Source organism: Theobroma umbraticum, unplaced genomic scaffold, assembly GCF_002168275.2.
Source record: "Theobroma umbraticum cultivar Fairchild unplaced genomic scaffold, ASM216827v3 scaffold_44.0, whole genome shotgun sequence".
Classification (NCBI taxonomy): Eukaryota; Viridiplantae; Streptophyta; class Magnoliopsida; order Malvales; family Malvaceae; genus Theobroma; species Theobroma umbraticum.
The window spans coordinates 1,882,005-1,904,585 of record NW_018397255.1 but is presented as its reverse complement, the minus strand read 5'-3'; the positions used below and the strand labels follow the sequence as shown (position 1 = coordinate 1,904,585).

Here is a 22,581-nt window from a genome sequence, read left to right as displayed (position 1 = left end):
TGCTTATTTTTCCACTGGCCCTATTTAATGTGGCATGCAACGTGAGAGCCATTCTTTCCTTTTTCTGAATAAGCCAGAATCTGTTGGAAACGTTAAATGCTTTCACAAAGGCAAAGCCAATGGTCGTTGCAAAAAAAACAAAAAAAAAAAGATTAAAAAACCCAAGTGTTGCTTCCTTCATTTTATTGGCTTTTTCCCACTATATATACTGAACGCATTGGGGTAGGGGAAAAGAGCAGCTGAAAAGAATGGGTAGAAAACCATGCCGTCTCAAGGAGGGGGTCAACAAAGGAGCATGGTCCGTGCAGGAAGATAAAATCTTAACCAACTATATTGAGCTCCATGGAGAAGGCAAATGGAATACTCTTCCCCAAAAAGCTGGTATACGCAAAACAGTCTTGTTTCTTTTTCTTCTCTTTGTTCTTCATTTCATCTCTGAACTACAGGTTCTTCAGTTTATAACTTGTTTTCTTCTTTTTGCATCTGTTGTTTTTCAATTAATAAAGGTTTGAACAGATGTGGGAAGAGCTGCCGGCTACGATGGATGAATTATTTGAGGCCAGGTATTAAGAGAGGTAATATTTCTCCTGATGAAGAGGACCTTATCATTAGACTTCATCGTCTTCTTGGTAACAGGTAACTTCTCCTTCTTCTCAATCAATTTGTTAAAAATAACATAAACTTTGTCCCTTGGGGCTTGTTTGGACGAGAAAAGATTAAATTGCATCAAATGCCAAATTCTATACAAATTCTTCTGATCGTTTTTTCCTTTATCAATTCAAAGGTAGAAATGATAAGAATGTAAATTGAAGAAGCATCCATTAAAACACATTTCAAGGAGGAAATTGCATTACATTTCTAGACTAGAATGCCACACTGGCTAGCCTATCTTTACTGTATATTAATAATCCTGTTGCATTCCGGATTAGGGAAAAAATGTTTTTGTGATCATGGATTTATAATAAATGCTTTGAAAGATGTTAGTTTTATAGTATACCTTATAATGCTTACGTCTACGCCAATGGCGGAAAGAGGGATGGTTGAGGAATGGCAGTGAATGAAAAGACAATTTTTGTGCTTTAAACTTCAAAGCATTCATGTCAAGGCACGGCGGATTGGTGAAGCAATTAATTTTTTCTTTAATTTTTGTAGGTGGTCCTTGATAGCTGGAAGGCTTCCAGGACGAACAGACAACGAGATCAAGAATTATTGGAACTCTGTACTGTCAAAAAAGTTGAATGGCGATGCATCAAAGCCATCGAATATGCAATGTGAATGTGAAGGGGAGGAATCGGTTGAGAAGTATAGATCGGGTAGTACTCCTAATGTGATTGCACCTAAGGCCAGACGTTGCACTAGGACCTTAATCTCACTTGTGAAAGGAAACCATTTGTCGAACAACCCATGTCTTGCTCCTCCAACCCCAGCGGATGATGAATTAATGTTGGAATCTCAAAAGGATGAGGTCCAAATGCCTAATGTAGAAGATGAGGCATTGATTGACAGTGAGCTTTATATGCCTAATACTTTGGATTACTTAGATTTCTCACAAACTCGGATAGAGGACATGTTTGAGAACGGTAACATGCTTGAGAGTGAGCTTGCACCCATGTTAGAAATGGAGTTGGACAACCTGACCTCTTTGCTAGGACTGGAAGATGAATGGAGAGAGCTTGATGTTGAAAATGATCAGTAAATAACTATTTCTTTTTTTTTGTAGAATATTACTATTCGAATAAAATTTTTTTACTCAAACCTCACTTTTTCATATGTTTTTTTAATTATTTACGTATATCCTTTTAGCAGCATTCATGAGTTTTCGAAACATCTTGAGTTCAATAAAAAAAAAGATATTGGGTATGAAATATTTATTGTTTTATTTTTATACATTGGGTACGAATCACAATTTACAATCATATGTCATCAAAATTAACATTTATTCAATAATTAAAAACTTTTAAAGTTTTAGATAAAATGATAAATTTTAATAGTGCTACTGATCCTTGCTCCATTAAAGCTAGCTACTGCTACTTTTAGCTGCAACGAATTTCATTTCCATCCCAGACTTGGCATTTTATATATAGTAGCTCTCCCAACCTAACCAAAATAATTAATATATAGCATTTAATAATTGTATGGAGTGCATGTTTCTAAAATACAATATATTGTAATGGGACATTGGGTTTCATAGGTTAACACTGGCCCAACCCTAACGAAATCTTTTTAAAAGGGATGGAGCTAGAACACAGGTCAAAATCTGGGCCAGGTCTATCCATGAATACTTCATGAAGTCCCTGAATTAGACCAGCAAGGGATACACAAACAAAACGAAAAGCACGCAAATCCTGTGAATTATATACCATGATAAATCTTTTGACCACAATTCTCGGCTTGTATAATATAACTTTAAGATATTAATAATTATATGAATAAATATAAATATAATGTGATTAATTAAATAGTTTAAAATTTTAAATACATACATAAATATGTTTATTAAATATATTATATAAAATAATTAACTCATTTATTAGACGATCACTAATACATTTATTACATAAATTGGATTAAATTGAATGTGATACAATACAATTGACAACTTATTTAAACATAATTAATTTATTAAAATTTATATTATATAAGTTTATAAACAAATTATACGAGTCAAATATTTAGATTGACACAATAACAATCAATTATTAAAAAATTTTAAATAAATTAAATGAATTTACTTTATTTCATGTCTTAAACGAATTAATACTATTAATATATAAAATATGCTAATCTTAAATTTAAATCCACTTAACTCTTGTATTGTTTTCGTACCACTTTTATTTGATTGTCTTCAAAATTATACAATAAACGTGAATCAAGTCACTTCCAGGAGACTGACTTAGCCACGAAGTTAATGATTAATCAAAAAAAACTATTGCCAAAAGTAGTGATTTTTCCTTTTAACCCATTTGTTCCAATAAGTGCATGAAGTCTCCAAACCCTAATCAATAATGAGAGAATCCAAATACGCCCAGAATATCACTTTCTGGAATAATTTGTGTCTATAGCCCAAAATTTCTAGCTTTTATTTCCCATCTTGGGCCGGCCTAGATCGGCAATGTCTAACGCCTCTGCTGAATAAGGCCAAGAGTCAAGGGAGCAGAGTTCAAACTCTCTGACACAAGACTAAGAAGGAAAAAAAACCATGGGAGAGGACAATAGGGAAAAGCAGTTCGTGCTGGTGCATGGGATGTGCAAAGGAGCTTGGCGTTGGTTCAAACTCAAAACCCGGCTCGAGTCTGCTGGTCTCAGGGTCACAGCGCTTGACCTTGCAGCTTCTGGCATCAACGCCAAGTCGATCCAAGATGTCCGGACATTTCATGAATACAGTGAACCTTTGTTGGAGATGCTGGCCTCTGTACCTTCCAACGAAAAAGTCATACTTGTCCGTATAATTTTTCTAAGTAATTTTCATTTACCTTCCTACTCAATTTAAAATCATTAAAATTTTATTTTCAATATATATGCATTAATTGTCTCAAGATGAAGTAGTGGATAAAATCTTTACCCATTGCAATAAGTTTGACATTGATGGGTTACAATTCATTCATTTTCATTAATTTCCTCAAATTCAACCCCAGGCCCCTTTTCCCTTTTAAGTCAATAGAGTATATATTCATAAAAGCCAATGATCTCCAGATTGGCCCCTAAAAGTCAAAGATCGTTAATGGAACTTGAAAAATGGTGTTTACACAACTTTTATTCAGCTAATACTTGGACCCATCCCAAAGCCATATTTCGAAGAGGTGACAGGTATGTCATGAACTCAGTTTCAAGAAGTAAAGATAAAAACCAAGTAGTCTGAGAAGAGTTACAAAGAACAAAGCATTGAAGAAGCAAACTGATATGTCCAAAGTTCTGCATTCACAGCTTCATAAGCAAAATGTATTTATAGAAGTAATGCATGATTAACACCTGTTACACATAAAGACAAGTGTTAAAGAAAGTTATATGCATTCCACCGCATCATAAACAGACACATTATGCACTTAACAACCTGTACAACGAAGCAAAAAGGACATATACATGTCTACGTAGTGAGTTGATGCATGCTTTATTACTAGCAAGGAGTACAAGCGCATTCAAGAATATTTCTCTGCAATTCCTTGAAGGCAAGAGGACAGCTCCTTCGGCTTTGAAAACATCACCATATGATCAGAGCCAGAGACCAGCTTCACCTCATCTGGTGGATTGTTTTCAATGATCCACCTCTGCAAGTTTTCAGGTATCCCACGATCTTGATCGCACACAATGTACACTCTGCTTACTGATCCATATCTTTCCTTGGTAAGCTCTAGAGATATTTTGCCTCCATACAGAGCAGTTGGTCTTATCAGAACCGTTGCAAGCATCAAATCCTGCTTATAAATTATATCACCCATTTATAACCGAAAAGAAATCTGATAGAAGCATCCTTTGCTATAACTTGCTTTTGGAGTTGGAGAAGAAATGAATTCGTTTTTTACCTCGGGAGGGGATAGCTGGTATACATTTGATGAAAGGTAGTTGTGCCAGGCGAGTACGGAGGTCGGAGGGTTGTCTGGCCCGTTGTCAAATGTATATTTCCCATCCATCTTGGAAAATATTCCTTTCCTGGTAAACTGCCCGAGAAAAACCAAGCAAAGGAAAATGTAGAAGGAAAATTCCATTGATGATTATTTGATACGTTGACATATGAAGGAAATTGCGTCAGATTGTAATTGAAAATGGTAGGGTATTTACTCATATGATTTGCATAATTGTGCCAATAAAGATCCAATTATGCAACAAAGAGGGAAAATGAAATCAGAAAAAAAGGTTGATCTTTGGGTTTGTGCTAAAAATGCCGAAGAGAAAGAGACAAGGGATTTTATAGTTTCTAATGCCTGCTTGTTTTTATCTTAGGTGTGTGTGACAATGTGGGAAAAGGGAAGAGAGAGTGATGAACAAGTACCTCTTCTTCTATTGAAGCAAAACTGAAGTCAGGGCCTGGCATAACAGCTGTGGCAAAAATTGCGACAGAAACTTTCTCAGGAAATCTTTCCATGGCTGCAGATAGGCTGATTCCACCCAGGCTGTGACCCACCAGAATCACCCTTCCCTCTTCTGGCAGAGACGCCATGAATTCCATCAATGGCTCATAGTAGTCTGAAATTGAATGAAGCTCATGAACTTGCTTCGGATGTACCCCAGAAGCAGCCAGGTCCAGAGCTGTAACTTTGTGGCCGGCGGATTTCAGCAGAGTTGCCACCTTATACCAGCACCATGCTCCATGGAACGCTCCATTGACCAACACAAAATGCCTCTGTTTCTTCTCCATTTGCTGCACCCTGATCTCTAGAAATTGGTTTTGCCGTTAATGCTATGAGAAAAAACTCATCTTGCCCGACATGGTTTTGTTATTTTAGTAATTGGTCTTCTTCAGAAAACATTATTCATTGTCTTCTATGGCGTGTGAAAAAGACAATTGAATAATGTTTTATAAAGAAGACAAATTGATATCGTCCGCCTCGTGGGAGGTTGAAAAATATGCTTCTAAAGATTCAGCATTGATTTTCCCTTGTTGTGCACTTACCATTTCGGCTGCATTATGCACGCATAATTAATATTTTATTCACTACTTTAAGTGGATGACTAATTCACAATTAGCGGATATTTGAATACACTCATTCATCCAGAAAGAAGCAGCAAGTGGTAGACAAGGCGAAGACTTGGCAAGAAGAAAGGGATCAAAAGGAAGCACAAGCACTAAGAAAACTGGTTATAGTGCTCCATAATTGCTTTGTATATGCTATCTTAACGCCATTTCTCTGCCTCTCCTCCCACATCTATCTCTCTTAATGTCACCGCCACCGCCAAGATGCAGCTTAAAGATTACCAAGAAAAATGGTAAATCCTTGGATTTGGAGTGAGACTTTCCATGGACTTTCCACAATCTCCACTCCCGGAGCCGGATTTGCCAAATGTCAACGCCACTAATTAAGTAGGCCAATGAAAGTTTTACATTTATTCATTTTATTGCATCCCTTTCAATCAAGCAGGCTAACAGTGGACTTGAGCAAACTCCAAGTAATGACAAGTTCCTAACACCAAGCACGTTTCTTGAAGGCAGGAGCACAGCTCGTTTGGTTTGAAAAACATAACCATTGATCAGAGCTGCAATGAGCTTTATTCTCATCTGGTGGATTATTTCCGATCATCAACCTTTGCAAGTCTTTTCTTATGATATTATCTTTGTTGCACACTGTTATGAAAATTGTCCAAAAAACAACAAAGATAAAATCTAGAGAAATCAAGCAAACAAAAAAACATAAAATTTACGTGATTTGGTTTTTTATTTACGTCCACTAATGAAACTATTTTTATATTTTATTCTTATATTATTAAAAAATTAAAAATATAATAAATTGACAACCAAGATCCTTTGCACACTCTTTCTCAATAACCTCCCAAGAATACTCACCCAAACCACTTTAATTCTATCTAAAGCAAAAGACTTACAAAGTTTCCTTTCTCTAAGATTAATTCTAAAACCTAAAGATCTACTTTTATAGTATAAACGTTTAAAGTACAATGTAAACACGACGCATTGATCCGTATTTCTCCTTAATGACTACAGTAGCCTTGAAGGATTCTCATGGTTATGGAAACCAACATGTCTATCTAAAGTTAGTGCAAGCATTAAATCCTGCCCCCATCCATTGTATGCAAACCAAGAAACATCAGCCCGTGACTCAAAGACAAAGGAAACATGAATTCAATGGGCACTTCTTGCAAAACGCACAAGGCTATTGACTACAGTCTTATCTCGGGAGGGATAATGGGTATAACTTGGACGCCATGAAATTGGGTCCAAAGAGTAGTGAGGTTGCAGGCTCATCTAGCCCATTATGGAACCCAAATTCGTGGTCCATGAACTTGTCAGAGTCCAATCTGTCATTCAACTATCCAAGAAAAGACCAGAATGAAAGTTAAGAATTACACCAATATCTTCTTTTCTTTCTTGTTCCAAACGTGAGGCACCAATATGGAATCGAGAAAGAAGGAATTAGGCCCAAAATTGTCCTACTCATGAAATCATAACTTGTAATTTGCTATATGTTCTAAATTTTCAAAGGCCAAAAATGCTATCGAAGAAAGGCAGTAATTCTAACCTCTTGCGATTAGAGTTTTGAGAAGTGAGTTTTGGACACGGCACAAAAGCAGTGGTAAATACTGCGACAGAAATATTTTCTGGAAATCTTTCCATGAGCAGATATGCAGAGTCCACCCTTGCTGTGGCCTACTAGAATCACCTCTCCTCTGGTGGGAGAGACGCCATGAATTCCGTCAACGGTTCAAAGTAATCAGAAATCGAATGAACCTCATGAACTTGCTTGGGATGGACCCCGGAAGCAGCCATGTCCATGGCTGTAACCCTGTGACCCATCGATTTAAGCCGAGTTGCCACCTTATACCAGCACCATGGCTCCATGACAGGCTCCATGGACTAGCACAAAATGCCTCTCTGTCTTCACCATTCTGCTCCTATTCCTATCGTTTCTTACCTTCGTATCTCAAAATTATCTGAGTTAAACAAATTTAAGACCTTCAGTCAAATTTGAGGTCTCGTAATAGTATTTATCCCTTTTTTTTATTTTAATAATAATATATAAATACTTTATTTACAAAATACAAAATCACATTCTATAAAAATGACAAACAAAAACGTAATACATCAGAAAAGCCAAGTCTGCAGGATAGACGTGTACCAAAAGCCAAGAGGACAACATCAGAGAGTCGGCAACCAAGCATCAAAACCAATAAAGGAAAACATTTTAAAAGTTTGGGCATTCACCCATTTTTATTCTAACTGTTTCACTTTCACCATGCATCAAGCAAGGCTAAGAGTTGGCTCGAGCAAATTTCCTATAACCCACCAAGCATTGCCCCTCTAATCATATTTCTCTGCAATTTCTTCAAGGCAAGAGCAGAGCTCCTGGGGTTTAGAAAACATAACCATGTGATCAGATTCTGAAATCAGCTTCACCTCATCTGGTGGATTGTTTTCAATCATCCACCTTTGGAAGTCTTCGTCGTTGACCTTGTCTTTGTCACACACTATGTAAACTCGACGCACGCATCCATATTTCTCCCTGGTCAGTTCAGTTTCTTCAACTGATGCTGCATCGTTATTGCTACCAAAAGGCCTGGCTAACATTGTTGCCAGAGTTAAATCCTGCCCCAATTTACAATACATAAGTGAAGAAATATCAGCTCTCTTCTGAAGGGCAAGGAAAACTATACTATCGGAATGAGGTATATAAATGAATAAAGGCTGCAAAGAAATCAAACCTCAGGAGGGGATAGCTGGTATAACTTAGTTGACATGAAACTGGGCCCAATGAGCAATGAAGTTGGAGGCTCATCAGGACCATTATCAAACGTAAATTGTGTGTCCATAAAGGATCCCAATCTCTCATGGAACTGTCCAAGAAAAGACCAGGAAAAATTAGGCTCAAGAATAAATAAGACTTGGAGTCGTACCAATACAGATTGAAGTTGGGCCTCAATTATCCTACAATGAAATCTCTAGTGTTGCGATCATCAGATGATTCAGAACCCACCATTTGTTCTTTTCCTTTTTTCCCTCATTTTCCCTGTTGAGGGGTTGTTCAGTTTCAAAGGAATCAGATGTCAGGGACCACAAATAAGAAAAGTTTGACCAACTTCAAGATTGAAATGAAAGCTACAATTATCTGAGAACCTAAGTCAAGAATTAGCTGATCCCTTAATCCTACTTTAGATTGCTGGCTAAGAAAATACTCACACAAGTCTTCATATTTTCTGGTTCCATAGCATCCTGAAAGAGCCAAATAAAACAATTGTAGACCATGCTTATTATATACACCAGATCTTTGTCTCCCAGCTAAAGAGGTAGATTTGCATCGCATACTGCAACATGCAGCAGCAGGCATTACTACAGCCTACCTTTTCCCATTTATAGAATCTAAGTCCCAAAGCAATCTTACAAGATAAACATCAAAACTGAATTAGATCCCTTCAAACTTATGACTTCTCTATGTGGCTTGCTTCACCGAGGACCCAGCTTTGTAGTAGGTCCTAAATTCAAATGGAAAGAATGCTATATAACAAAGGGCAAAAGTAACTATGTGTGCCCATGTCTGTGAAGAATGAGAGAGAGTAACAAGTACCTCTTGACGCAAAGAAATGTAACTGAGGTCAGGTCCCGGCATACTAGCACAGGCAAAAACTGCAACAGAGACTTTCTCAGGGAATCTCTCCATGGCAATAGAAATGGTCAATCCACCCACGCTGTGGCCAACCAGAATCACCCTCTCCTTTGGTGGGAGAGACTCCATGAATTCCATCAACGGTTCAGAATAGTCTAACATCGAATGAAGCTCATGCACTTGCTTCGGATGGACCCCAGAAGCAGCTAGGTCAAGAGCTGTAACTTGGTGGCCCGCTGATTTCAACAGAGTTACCACCTTATACCAGCACCATGCTCCATGACAGGCTCCATGGACAAGCACAAAATGACTCTTTCCCTTCTCCATTTGTTGCCCTTCCTACCCTTTCTCGCCTCCAATCTAGTTTGTGCTATGGAAAAACCTCATTTGGCCATGCTGGGTCTTGAAGTAGCAGTCATATCACATTATTACACCCAGGTCCCACACATTTAACATCAACCATGAATTAGCTCCAGCAGTCAGCAGTCAGCAGTCAGCAGGCAGCACCATCCAAGGAGTAGTTGTGATATTGAGGTTTCAAATGTCCCATGGTTATATCAACCTTTGAAAATGAAAATAGCTACAAATTGACTGAATACATAAGAGAAATTCATACTACTTATAGTAAAAGTTAAAAAATTTAATTGTAACTTTAAAATATGCTCTCTCATACATCTTTCTTTTACCATGATATCATACATGTTGGATATAAAGGAACAACAACATATAAAGTAGTCTTGTTCATGTTGGCTATGTAAACATTTTAGTAAATAGTTGTCTACATGAAAAATTAATTTGTATAACAATTAAATTTAATTATAGTTAATGCTTACATGAATTAAACTTTTTCAAATAGTAGCATATCAAGTAGATCAGGAGTCTGAGAAGGCCTGCTAGGCTGTTTCTTGTCGTTTGCCCTTTGAAGTAGAATGAAGTCCACCAAAGCCCATAAATTTCTAAATAAATAGTAACTAAGTTCCAAACCATAATTGATTTCCATATTTACGTTAAGGCATCTGTCAACTCTAGAGGCATCTTCCCTCCATCCACGGCGAGTATTGTTCCTTTCACATGCTCTTCCTTGGTTAGCTGCACATAGAAACAGTCTTCAAATATTTCCTCTCTCTCGTCCTCTTTGTTGTTGTCAAATAAAAAAGAAAGAATATTAGCCTCATGAAAATCCGTTTCTAATGCTTCCATTTTTCCTTTGGATAAACTGCCCCAACGAGGTCAGAGTCATACTGCACAACCAGAAAAACTCAGGTCAAAGATTTCTTCTCCTTAACTTGAACATTAGAGAATATATGTATAAAAAAAATTAAAAGATTATAACTAAATTGTGATCGCATATCACAGCATCTTTACCTATCTGAAGTTCCAGGATCATCAATAATACTCAGCTAATTTGTATCAAGCATTTTGAAAAAAAGATGTGCTAAAAGAATTTGATAAAGCTCAGTTACCTGAATAGGCCTTCCATTCTTCAAAATGTAATCATCCTACTGCTTAAAGCAGAGTTCCTGAAATCTTGTTAAGCTGCAATAAAAACAAAATGTAGAAATATTCAGATATTAAACTGTCATTTTCGCTTTATTATTGAGAAGCAATATGGTAAAGTATGTATTCTCATATCCAACACGTAGTTACATGCATTTCTAAAAATATGAAGAGCCTTGAAATGTTGAGCAATGAGAAACAATCAATAATTGGAAAATGAAGCACCGTTTTAAAAGCACTTCTGGATTATATGGAAACAAGTTCTTCAGGTGAAGGTTCTCCATGGAATTTTTCAGAGAAAGCAAGCAGTCTTTCGCTTGCTGATACGGCTGTTCCCCAGTTCTATATTCAAGGTCACTCTTAAATTTATTCTCTAGGTATAAAGGAACAAATTTTGCAGGTCCAGATGACGGCTCTATCTGAGAATTGGAGCTTTCTGATAAAACTTTTCTTCTCTTGCAATAAGATTGATTTTTAACTTCTCCATACACTGAGAATTTTGTAAATATTTGCCATGAATCACATACCATGCGCAAGCACCTACAAACAAAAAAGGCCACACCACAAAACAAAGCGTGCCAGAGTTACACTGAATCAGAAGCAAATAAGAATGGAAACAGCACTCTTCTATCATGCCACCTTGTAAGGTTAAGTTTAAGGAGAAGCATGCAACAGATGAAAACTAAAATACATACCTTAAGAGATATTCTGCACAACTAATTCCTGTGTCTTTCGAGATAAGATAATCAAGAAGCACTTGATGGTCATAGTGCAACTGCCGGTAGTGAAAACACATAATGTCAATGATTAAATATGGTAAACTCCAAACAAAAGAAGTGGAATGCATTTGTTTTTAATTTCTATTTCTCTTATTTTGTTGGACAGTGACAAGGAAAGCCTGGGAGGTATCTTTCTTTTCTCTCTTGTGTATGTATGAGCAGGACGGTGGGGTGCTCATAGCATGATTAAGATGTAAAAACTTGCCTCAGCAAGGAACAGATGAAATAGGTGTATGGGATTGAATATATTTGAAACATGAAAAAGAACATCTTCTCTCATATCTTGAGATTCCCATCTTTCTTCAGGGAATCTGCAGAAAAAACAAGAAACAGTTAAAAGAACCAAAGAAAAATCATTAAATAAAAAAAAGGTAGCAACCAGGATATCATTGCTCACTGTTGTTCTTCACAAGCTTGCACAGAAAGCAGTTGCAAGAGCAATTTGAATAATACATCATCCTAGGAAAAACAAGGATTAGAACATGGCACACATAACAAAGCTTAGATAAAAAGAAAAAGAAAGCAGAGCAACTACAAACTCTTTAGGCACAAATACTGCAGTATAATTTCTCAGGGAAAAGCACACACACGCAAACATACAGAAATGGAAACAACATAGCAGCATACAGCCTAATAGTGTTAAGCAGAGTTTCCAAGGGTGCAAGGAACCGACCTCATGCATGTACAGTTTGAGGAAGGAAAATGAAAAGTTTATGCATTTCTCCATGTACGTTTCACGGTCCACAAGTATATCGACAGGCAGATGTTCAGAAAGCCATGTATAAAGCTCTAATAAACCTTTCTTTCTACCAAAACAACTCATATCTGGAATTGTGTCAAAACTCAAGCCTGATTTTAAAATTGCACTAGGACAATGCATGCCAGTGTCTTTTCTTGGATTTATCAAACTGAAGCAACACCTCAAGAAAAGAAAAATGGCCTGTCTTTGTAAATGGCAAGAGTGCATACTATGTACTTCACCATCAGTAATACTTAACATAAAAGGAGAGTCTTCTAGACAATCATACTGATCCTCAACTTCAGTTAAAGGTTGGCATAAAAGCTCTTGAAAGTACTCATGGAGAAGCTGCAACCACGAAACAAGAACCATACAATCTAGTGGTATTTGGAAACAGAGCCTGATCATCAAAACCTGCAAAATTTGTTTAAGTTCAAATAAGTAGAGCGCTTACATGCAACAATAAAACAGATCAAGAGTAGTGGGAAAACATTTAAATTTCCATACCAATAACTTGTGCCTGAAGTACCGAGAGATGCATGTATTGACACACTCCCCTTTCTTGCCAAGGCACCAATATAGAAGTTTGGGCATAAGGTTGATAAATTTCAAAAGAATCACATGCTTATCCAGGGAATCATCTAACCCTTCCACAAAACTAAATTGCTCAACCAATGAACAAAGAAACTGAATAAAATTCCCTAAGAACACAATCCTCAGCTCATCCTCTTCACCACCATTTCCACCAAAGATCTCATCCATAGAATCCCAAGGCACATTCAAAATACAAAAACAAATCAAATTTAAAAACACTTGAACAAGCTCATCATCACAGTCTTCCTTCAAAAATTTCAGTATATTTCTTAAAATTCGAATAATTCCAGCTACTGTAAGCAAGCCAGCATTTTTCAACTTAGGTTTTAATAAACCTACAAGACATAATAAATCCGAATCTGAACCTTCAACTCCACCAATTGAAGGTTCAAATGAACATGAAGATATGATAGAGATTGAGAATTCAAAGCAAATACAGAGCGAACGGATTAAAAATTCCCAACTTTTCCCCTGCAATAACACAAAAAAAAAAAACCATTGAAAAGAAAAACAAGCTCTAAAGTTTCAAACAAAATCTGTAAATTTTGTTAAACGTACAGAGAAGGCTATGAATTCAGAGAGGGTCACGAGAACGTTGCCAGCTAAATGTTGAATGAATCGGCTTTCGAAAGTTAATATAGTTATCTGAAAGAGATATTGAAGAATTAAGTGACTTGGGCTTTGAAGAAAAAATGTGTAAAACAAAGAGAGGAGAATACAAAGAACTTACCAAGTGAGATATTGCTTTGGATAAAAATTGGTGGTTTTCTAACTGTGGGTTTAATGGAGAAGCGGTGTCAGTCGTGTGAATCAAGCGGTGGATTTCATTTGACACCTGAAAGGTGAACGAGAGATAAGAGTTAAGTAATGAAATAAGTAAAATGTAGGAACTTGAGAGAGAAGGGGAAGAGAGGGGAACCTGAGATAGGATGAGGAGAAGGTTTTTCTCTTCTTCTTTGCTTAGATAGATATTCTCTGATTCCTGCCATTGTAAAAGAAAAACAGACTTAGCAAGTAAAGATTAAACAAAAAAGCAAATGAAGGGCATATAGAAAATTGGACAAGAACGGAACTTACGGTGAAAGGGTGGAGAGAATCGTTGATCAGACGGCAGAGACGGGAGAATTCGAGATCAGAGAGCGAAGGTGAAGACATATTTCTTGCCCCGATGAGTGCCGTTCATGGATTTAGATTTTCGACTCAGCTTCGAAGACTGGATTTCTCAGTCACTGTGTTTTATGCCGGTGCCTTGTCCATCGGAAGGCGCAAAACCGTAGCGTTTCGATTGTTTAGAATATTAAGATATTTAATTTAATTTTAAAAAATTAATTACCAATTAATTCTGTTCGGCCGCAAAGCCAAAACCAAGGAAAACTCAATCTCTGTCTGAGAGTATCAACTTTTCGAGTTGCGATCATATCCCCCACTCTCCTTGTCTGCGTGCATGCCACCATCATACGAAACCCGTTGTCTAGCCTCCCTTGTTGAAAAATGCACCTCCATAACCAGCCTCAAAATAGCGCGTCAACTCCACGCTCTCCTCCTTACCACCACCCCAACACCCCTGGATTCACCTGCACCATATCCCCAGAACAACCTCGTGTCCATGTATGCCAGATGCAACTCCCTTTCCGACGCCAAGAAAGTATTCGATAAAACGCCCAGTAGAAATGTAGTTTCATACAATGCGCTTATTTCAGCGTATTCTCGAGCTCCGAACCATGCTAATTTAGCCTTTAGCTTGTTTTCCCAGGTGGGTTTCGAGTCTTTAAGGCCAAATGGTGCCACATTCACGAGCTTGCTACAAGCTGCTTGTTTGGTTGAGGATAGGTTGATTGGTTCTTCGATACATGCTCTAGTTGTGAAGTGTGGATTTCTGGGTGATGTTTGTATTCAAACTTCATTGCTTGGGATGTACTCGAATAGTGGGGATTTAGAATCTGCTAATGAAGTTTTTGGTTGCATAAACGGCAAGGATGTTGTTGCTTGGAATTCTATAATGTTTGGGAACTTGAAGAATGAAAAGATAGGGGAAGGGCTGGCTCTCTTTTTTTATATGGTTAAGTATGGGGTTTTTCCATCTCAATATACGTATTCAATGGTGTTAAATGCTTGTGGTAAGGTGGGGAATTATGGTTGTGGGAAAGTTATCCATGCCCGAGTTGTTGTTTCGAATGTAGTAGTTGATCTACCTTTGCAAAATGCCTTGCTTGACATGTATTGCAATTGTGGTGACATTGAAATGGGATTGAACGTTTTTAGTAGGATTGCAAACCCTGATTTGGTTTCTTGGAACTCAATGATCGCGGGATTGGCAGAGCATGGTGATGGAATGAAGACAATGGAGCTGTTCGTCAAGTTGAAAGGAGTGTCGTTTCCCAAGCCTGATGAGTATACTTTTGCTGCTGTCATTTCTGCAACAAGTGCACTCTTAGCGACTGATTATGGGAAGCCCCTGCATGGTCAAATTACAAGAACAGGATTGGAAAGTTGTGTTTTTGTAGGAACCGCGCTTGTGTCCATGTATTTCAAAAATGGTGATAGTGAATCTGCTCAGATGGTTTTTTGTATGATCCTGAAAAAAGATGTGGTTCTGTGGACTGAAATGATTATGGGTTATTCCAGAATGGCTGATGGGGAGAGTGCAATTAGATTGTTCGTTAAAATGTGTCAAGTGGGGCATAAGACGGATAGCTTTGTTCTCAGTGGAGCATTAAGTGCATGCGCTGACCTTGCAATGTTGAAACAAGGTGAGATGCTTCATTCTCAGGCTATAAAAGCTGGATATGATGTTGAAATGTTTGTTTGTGGTAGTCTGATAGATATGTATGCCAAAAATGGGAGCCTTCAAGCTGCTCGATCAATATTTTCTTTGATTTGCAACCCTGATTTGAAGTGTTGGAATGCAATGCTTGGGGCATATAGCCTCCATGGATTGACAGAAGATGCATTGGAGCTATTCGAGGAGATCCTAAAAAATGAACGAAGACCAGATCAAGTAACATTTTTGTCTCTACTATCTGCTTGTAGCCACGGTGGCTTGGTTGAAAGAGGAAAGTTCTTGTGGGGATATATGAAGGAAAATGGTTGCACAGCAGGGCCCAAGCACTATTCTTGCATGGTGAGTTTGCTTTGTCGGGCAGGATTATTGGATGAGGCAGAGAAAATAATCACAGAATCACCTTACAGTGAAGAACATCTGGAACTCTGGAGAACTTTGCTAAGCTTTTGTGTCACTTACAGAAACTTGGAAAAAGGAGTACATGCAGCAGAGCAAGTCTTAAAAATAAATTCAAGAGACAGTGGAACCCATATCTTGCTTTCAAATCTTTACGCAGCTACAGAGAGATGGGAAGGTGTCGCAGAAATGAGGAGAAAGATAAGAGACTTGACATTGGAAAAGGATCCTGGGCTAAGCTGGTTTGAAGATAAGAACAATATTCATATATTCTCTTCTGGAGATCAATTGCATCCCCGGTTTAATGATGCACAAGCTGAACTGCATAGGCTACAAGGGAACATGATAAGATCAGTAACAGATGACTTCGTTTCAAGTATTTAGTTTAACATGAGATAAAGAGTCGGCTGGAAAACTGAGAAGCTTGCATATTGTTACTGGAAGTAACTGCTCGTCCTGGCAGGTGAGGCTATTATAGAAACCAGCAAAAGCTTACCCTTCACCTTAGTGTGTGCTGTGAGCTTAGGCTTGATTATCTGGATCCATTGAGTAGGATACTAACACAAAATTGTTGCAAATTACTCTATTTATCCAACAACCAAATTGGGAATATGTATAAATTCCCACTAGATTTCCAGAATTTTGTAATTGTTAGCTATAAAAAACCATTAGCGGGCATTAATTCTTTATATATTCATATTTGGAAGCTTGTGATCTGAACTCTATGCATGGGTTGAGATATTTTGTGGCATCTTGTAAATAAGGGGTTAGATATAATCCAACATATACAGCATTAGAAAGCTTTGAAACATTCGTAGACGAAAGTCAAAAGTGACAATCAGAAATTCAGAACTGAAAATGATTTATCCTAAATGCCTTTTATATGATTATACCTTGATAAAAGATAATTATGCTTTTCCTATCTTATTTCTCAAGAAAAAAATCCGACCTACAATGTTACAGTAACAAGGATCTTGTAGCACCTTCATCAAGCTGCAAAGAAAATGGATTAGTATGTTTCACCAAAGTTAACATCTTGTTTTCCTGGACTTCACCAAAACAACTACAGGGATCCTTCAACTCCAGAGCTAAAGACACTGAACTTTAAGCAATATCACGTTCAAAGACACAGTCAAAACGAAATGTGTGGCTCCTTTTACGTGCAAAGGATCATTTAAGTAGACAGCAAGTTGCTTCAGGATTCCACATTCAAGCTACCATGACTAACGTCGGGCAGTTCGAGATTTTGGTCTCGATGATTTCTGCAAGAACACATAAAAGAGGTTAACGAAGAGAAATATAATGATCCAGGTAACAGAACTGACTGATGCTCACACAGCAATTAGTGTTCCTTGAAGCTTACTAGCTATTTTTATAATCAATTATGAAAAGGAAAAAAATTGAAAGCCAAGAAAACATTCTACTCACAGATGCAGCCCCAAAGCTAGCACCAGACCCTGTTGCAGCACCTGCGACAAAGTGAAGTAACTTAGTCAGACAACAAATTAAGTAGATAAAAAAAATTTATCAACCCATGTCCAAATACAGAAATTACTCAAAAACAAAACTCCAAGCATGATTTCCTAATGACAATACTTTAAAATAAAAAGTAATTTCAAAAACCAATGGGATAAGAAGGTACCAGAAGCAAATGGTGTTGAAAAAAGTGAGCCTCCAGCAGATGCAGTAGAAAAAGCTGGTGTAGAACTAGAAAACAGAGAGGGAGTGGATGCAGATCCTAAAAACGATCCTGATGAGGAACTGAAAAGTGATGTCTGGATGGAAGCAACTGAGGTTGGAGTTGCAAACAGAGAAGATGACATGGAAGAAGCAGGAGTCGAAGATGGTGTACTAAAAAGAGACAATCCCCCTCCAGAAGAAGCAGATGCTATTGCAGCAGATGTCTGTGCGGCAGAGGCTGCTCCAGGATTTGCTGAGCTGGCAAACAACCCAGCAACCTGAGTTGATGGTTGTGAATTTGCAGGTAAATGCAAAGTTGGATGTACCCTCTTAGCCGCGGCTTCTTGCTTGGCAGTTTCTCTTCGATCAGCTTCAAGAAAAGGATCATTAACATCTCCTGTGCGGCGCTGATCAGCAAGATATGCTGTTTTCATTGATTCAATGTATTGATGAATGCTCTCCACCTAAGAAACACATGGTTATATAGCAAGTCAAAATCTTTTTTCCTTCTTTTTTCTTTATGGGGTGGAGGTATGTTAAGAGTTTGAGCGAAATCAGATATAGCTTAAACTCAAATATCATATCTTGAATGCATGTTAACTATGTTAAAAGTAAGATATATCAAGTGTATTTGAAAGCATAGCCTTATATAAGAAGACGACAAAAATCCTGCTCTCGACTCAATTTCAATTTACAAAGTTCCGAACAACCACATATATTTCTGCTCCTTAGCATATAATCAATTACCAAGGACAACATGCAACTGAAATTAGCATATATCTTGCACACATCTATATATATACACACTCTCAATCAGACGACATCACACATGGACAAAGAATGATACAAGCACAGATATTTACTTTACCTTGGCAGCCACATGAACAAAAAAGTCATGAACATTGGACATGACTTTTGGAAGAGATTGCAACAATGAGGATGTGTGATTGATAGAGTTTCTGTCAGAATTCAAAAGGAGCAGTTGTTCCAACTCTTCAATCCACTGGCGACACTCAACCAAATACTTCTCAAATCTAGCAATTGTATGCTGTAGAAATAGAGATGGCTTCTTCGGAAGCCCATGGTAAAAATCAAAAACTGGTAATATGGATGCAGCATTTGGTTGAGCACTAGAACCTGGTGTTGTTGTTGCCCCTGGAGCCTGGGATGGTGCAGTGGTATTTGAAGCACCTACTATGTTTGAATAAAGGAACCGGGGACGAAGCATCATGAATGAACGAACGGCAACCTCTGTATTCCTTAACATATCTTTCACAGTAGCCATCAACTCCTGCAGCAAAGCTTTCTGCCGCTCCATGGCAGTACTGACTCCTCCAAGTTCCTGTTGAAACACCCAATCATCCACCAATGCTAAGCACCATAATGGGCCAATGGACAAGAAAAAGGTTTCAAAACTAATGGTTTTTTATATACATCATTCAGATGGGAAATGCTTCATTGTTCAAAAAGATATAACAACTGATTCAGTGTTGTAAGTTTAGAGGTGTTCTATTCTTGAAAGCACATAAGACTGGCATGGAGGTAATAACATAACTCTACTTAAAATCTAGTTGTTCTCAGATCAATGGGTTTGGAAATAACTTTACAAATGTTGAACACCATCACTTAATGAGGGTGGAAGAAACTTCTCCAACAGTTTAGAATTTGTTTCTGGCACCCGTCAATAATACACACTTCTGAGTTACCCACTCATAAATTCAGACGATGGAGCAGATATCTTATTTGCATCCCTTATGAATGTACTCCCTCCACAAAACAGACAAAGCAATACATCATAAAATAAAAATTGATTAGAAATTGAGCTAGTGCAAATATTCACAATTGTCAAACTAGTTTTTGTTGCTTAACACTTTCATTACTTAAATCCTAATATGGGTGTCATATAATAGTTTCATGTTGAATACCAAGAATGCTACTCCAGATTATTCTCCAAATTCAACTATAAGCAAACTGTGAAATTACTGCTCATCTTCTCCATCAATGCATGGTCTAAAGAAGCAGCAAAACTCATAGAGAAAGAAAACCAGGAAAGAAAGTAAGCACAAATTCACATAAACAGGAAAAAAGATGCAGAGGTTAAACCTGAACAATGTGGCTGGCATCAAGCTCAAACCCTTCGTTGGAAACCGAAGAATCATAAAGGCGACTACATTGATCTAACCTCTGGCTCTCATCCCTGTACTCCAAAATCCTTTCCCTACATTCCAAAACGATAATTATGCCTACTCAGAGTGCCATTAACACCGATATGTAAGCTCAACCCATAAAACAAATCACAACGGCAAACTTATGTCACGCACTTTTTCCAGGAAAACACTATGACAATATCAAATAAATATTCAAACTATATGAATATTTAAGTTCAATGTACCAACACTCAACAGACAGCCAAAAAGTTCTACTACTATCCAGCTTAAAGCAGAATTGTGCTTAGTTTCTTTCTACTTTTAATCTTCTAACTCACCAACCCAACAAAAAAAGATAAAACATAAAAGAACAAAACAAAAACCCATTAAAAAGAACTGAAACCATACTCAATTTGAAGCAGAATTTTTTGACAATCAGGGTGCAGATCAGCCCATTTGGTGCTGTAACTAGCAGGAGTCTTCTCATTAGTAAAAAGAAAAAGTTGCTGCTGTGGCTGTTGCTGTTGCTGTTGTTGTTGAAACTGCTGGTGTTGTTGTGGAAATTGCAACTGTTGTTGCTGCTGCTGTTGTTGGGGCTGGAATAATGGGCTGCTTTGCTGGAAGGGTTGTTGCTGTTGTTGGGGTTGAAACAATGGCTGAGGTTGTTGCGGCTGTGGAGTTGAGAAAAAGGACGACATTGTTTGTTTTCCTTGAGAAGAAAAATTAGGGCTTCAGTAGAGACATTTGGGTAAGGATTGAGAAAGAAAAAAACCCTTCTGTTAAACCCTAAAGTGGGAAAATGATGGAGGCAATTGACAGAAGAAAGGCGTCAAGAAAATAGGACCCTGCCTTGAACTATTGTTACTTGCCACAAGCATGGAAAATTGGGAATTTGAATCTATTTGCCATTACTCCACTTTCTTTTTCCTTCTCTTTTTCAAGTCCAGGGGGGCATAGGGATATGAGGACCCCAAAGCCCATGGATTTGGGCTTTCTTTTTTTTTTTATCTAAATTATGACAAATGATAATAATTATTTTATTTAAGGATTGACATGAGTAATAATCTTTTTGGCTTTGCTAGAGATCAAGTCTAATACTGGTTATAATATTTTTTTAAAAAAAATAAATTATTATATTTTTTATTATATTTAATATTTTTTATATTTTTATTTTAAATTAAATAAATTTTTATAAAAAATTATATGTGATATTTTTATGTCACATGATTATAAAATAATATGTTAATTTATCATAATAATGATGTGATAATGTGATAATCTCACTTTTTAATATGATAAGTTAAAAAAAATTAAAAATGAAGGAAAGAGAGCTTAGATGGGAGGAAGTTTTGAGTTTAGAATTTTCAACCATATTACAACAAATAGTAGTAAGAAATAATGGAGGTTGAAAAGTAAGGTTGCATTTTGCAACAAAGTGGACGAGATGATTAATCAGTTAAAAAGTTTCCAGAAAAAGAAGTTAGAAAAATATATGGCAGCGGCCATAAACAAACCCACCATTAAGATACCTTTGATACTCAAGATTTTGTACTCAATAGAACCCATGAAGAAAATGGAGCAAAGATTCTAAAAGATTTTGGACATCCACCTTCACTGGACTGGTTGATGTCAGAGGGGGGCTAGTTGTTGGTGATTTCCACCTCACCGAGCACTTCCCATGTTGTTCCACCAAGTAGCGGGATTTTCTGAATCCGCACTTACACTTTGGATGCATAACCAACATGGAGTCAACTCCATCTCGCACCATTATAAATTGGCATCATCTTACCAATTTTTCTGCCTGCGATTGCAAGAAGATTACTAAAGGTTTTGGTTGGTGGTTTAACATGGGTTTATGTTATATTCCATCTCTTGCACACTGGACTCCAGTGCTGCTGCCGGCTGGTGTGCAGGGGGTGGAATACATCATTGAATCATGATATTTGAGTTTTCTACCAAGTTTTCAGAAGAAGGTGAAGGTTGGGTACGTTTGCTCTATATCAGGTAAATAGCATATCAGTTCTAGTTCTCAACCAGGAGAAGAGTCTGTTGTTCGTTAGTCCAAAGAATATGTACTTAGGCTTTGGCATGGGATGGGATGGTAGTGCTCAACGAGCAATTTACCAAAACCAAAAAGTTGCAAAGGGTGGTTGGAGCTGATTCCAGCAACATCCATATTCTTATTAAACTGATATATCTGTGTTTGTAAATATATCATGGATGAGTTAAGATCATAAATGAAGAGATGCACACTTTACATATCAGATACAAGATTGAGTTACTCAAATCATATTACAATTATGTATAGGTTGGGAACAGGATGATTGATTTTCCTTCTCTTTTCCCTTCCTCTTTTTTAAAATCTTTAGATTTCTTTACACCTATTCCTACAGGGTGAGTGTCAATTCTTATTTTAAAACTAACAGTAGTTGCATTCTTTGCAGCGTTTTAAAAGTTCATGTTTGAAACGCCATCAGGAACCTGTAAGAAAGATCCAAAGTATACTTCAGGATTTTGTGGCAAGAATCCTACTAAGGACTAGCAATGAGCGTTTCAGAGCTAAAACTTTTTAGAGTAACAGGATTGAGAAAGCTTCAATGGAATGCTCAAGCCACATTGCATTTAATGACATGTTTATAATTTGTTCCTCTTATCCATTCTTCTCCTTTTCCCATTGGCTGATACTGGGTAGGATTAGCCA

General features: G+C 37.3%; 6 protein-coding genes and 1 pseudogene across 6 annotated transcripts; 2 read left to right on the top strand and 5 right to left on the bottom strand.

Moving 5' to 3' along the window:
• Window positions 1-247: 247 nt before the first annotated feature.
• LOC110408776 (transcription factor MYB1-like) lies at window positions 248-1,795 on the top strand. The gene is made up of 3 exons (XM_021417852.2): window positions 248-381; window positions 507-636; window positions 1,153-1,795. The coding sequence occupies exons 1-3, from the start codon at window positions 249-251 to the stop codon at window positions 1,694-1,696; spliced, it is 807 nt and encodes a 268-aa protein (XP_021273527.1). The 5' UTR covers window position 248; the 3' UTR covers window positions 1,697-1,795.
• Window positions 1,796-3,911: 2,116 nt separating this feature from the next.
• Window positions 3,912-5,523, bottom strand: LOC110408775 (methyl jasmonate esterase 1-like). Its single transcript, XM_021417851.1, has 3 exons — window positions 4,988-5,523; window positions 4,521-4,655; window positions 3,912-4,412 (listed from the first exon to the last, which is right to left on the bottom strand). Exons 1-3 carry the CDS (start codon window positions 5,351-5,353, stop codon window positions 4,137-4,139), a joined length of 777 nt encoding a protein of 258 aa, XP_021273526.1. The 5' UTR covers window positions 5,354-5,523; the 3' UTR covers window positions 3,912-4,136.
• Window positions 5,524-6,596: 1,073 nt separating this feature from the next.
• On the bottom strand, window positions 6,597-7,553 carry LOC110410076 (methyl jasmonate esterase 1 pseudogene; annotated as a pseudogene).
• A 139-nt stretch (window positions 7,554-7,692) lies between these two features.
• LOC110429273 (methyl jasmonate esterase 1-like) lies at window positions 7,693-9,759 on the bottom strand. The gene is made up of 3 exons (XM_021445222.2): window positions 9,228-9,759; window positions 8,368-8,499; window positions 7,693-8,251 (listed from the first exon to the last, which is right to left on the bottom strand). The coding sequence occupies exons 1-3, from the start codon at window positions 9,591-9,593 to the stop codon at window positions 7,967-7,969; spliced, it is 783 nt and encodes a 260-aa protein (XP_021300897.1). The 5' UTR covers window positions 9,594-9,759; the 3' UTR covers window positions 7,693-7,966.
• Window positions 9,760-9,998: 239 nt separating this feature from the next.
• Window positions 9,999-14,230, bottom strand: LOC110429272 (golgin). The gene is made up of 12 exons (XM_021445221.2): window positions 13,953-14,230; window positions 13,795-13,857; window positions 13,606-13,710; window positions 13,434-13,520; window positions 12,789-13,346; window positions 12,216-12,695; window positions 11,940-12,001; window positions 11,748-11,853; window positions 11,459-11,538; window positions 10,989-11,303; window positions 10,730-10,802; window positions 9,999-10,507 (listed from the first exon to the last, which is right to left on the bottom strand). Exons 1-11 carry the CDS (start codon window positions 14,028-14,030, stop codon window positions 10,766-10,768), a joined length of 1,971 nt encoding a protein of 656 aa, XP_021300896.1. The 5' UTR covers window positions 14,031-14,230; the 3' UTR covers window positions 9,999-10,507; window positions 10,730-10,765.
• An 84-nt stretch (window positions 14,231-14,314) lies between these two features.
• On the top strand, window positions 14,315-16,730 carry LOC110429271 (Pentatricopeptide repeat (PPR) superfamily protein). The gene has a single exon (XM_021445220.2). It carries the CDS (start codon window positions 14,320-14,322, stop codon window positions 16,435-16,437), a length of 2,118 nt encoding a protein of 705 aa, XP_021300895.1. The 5' UTR covers window positions 14,315-14,319; the 3' UTR covers window positions 16,438-16,730.
• An 84-nt stretch (window positions 16,731-16,814) lies between these two features.
• Window positions 16,815-20,786, bottom strand: LOC110409028 (hydroxyproline-rich glycoprotein family protein). The gene is made up of 6 exons (XM_021418239.1): window positions 20,289-20,786; window positions 19,837-19,951; window positions 18,602-19,075; window positions 17,696-18,197; window positions 17,482-17,522; window positions 16,815-17,315 (listed from the first exon to the last, which is right to left on the bottom strand). Exons 1-6 carry the CDS (start codon window positions 20,576-20,578, stop codon window positions 17,277-17,279), a joined length of 1,461 nt encoding a protein of 486 aa, XP_021273914.1. The 5' UTR covers window positions 20,579-20,786; the 3' UTR covers window positions 16,815-17,276.
• Window positions 20,787-22,581: the final 1,795 nt, after the last annotated feature.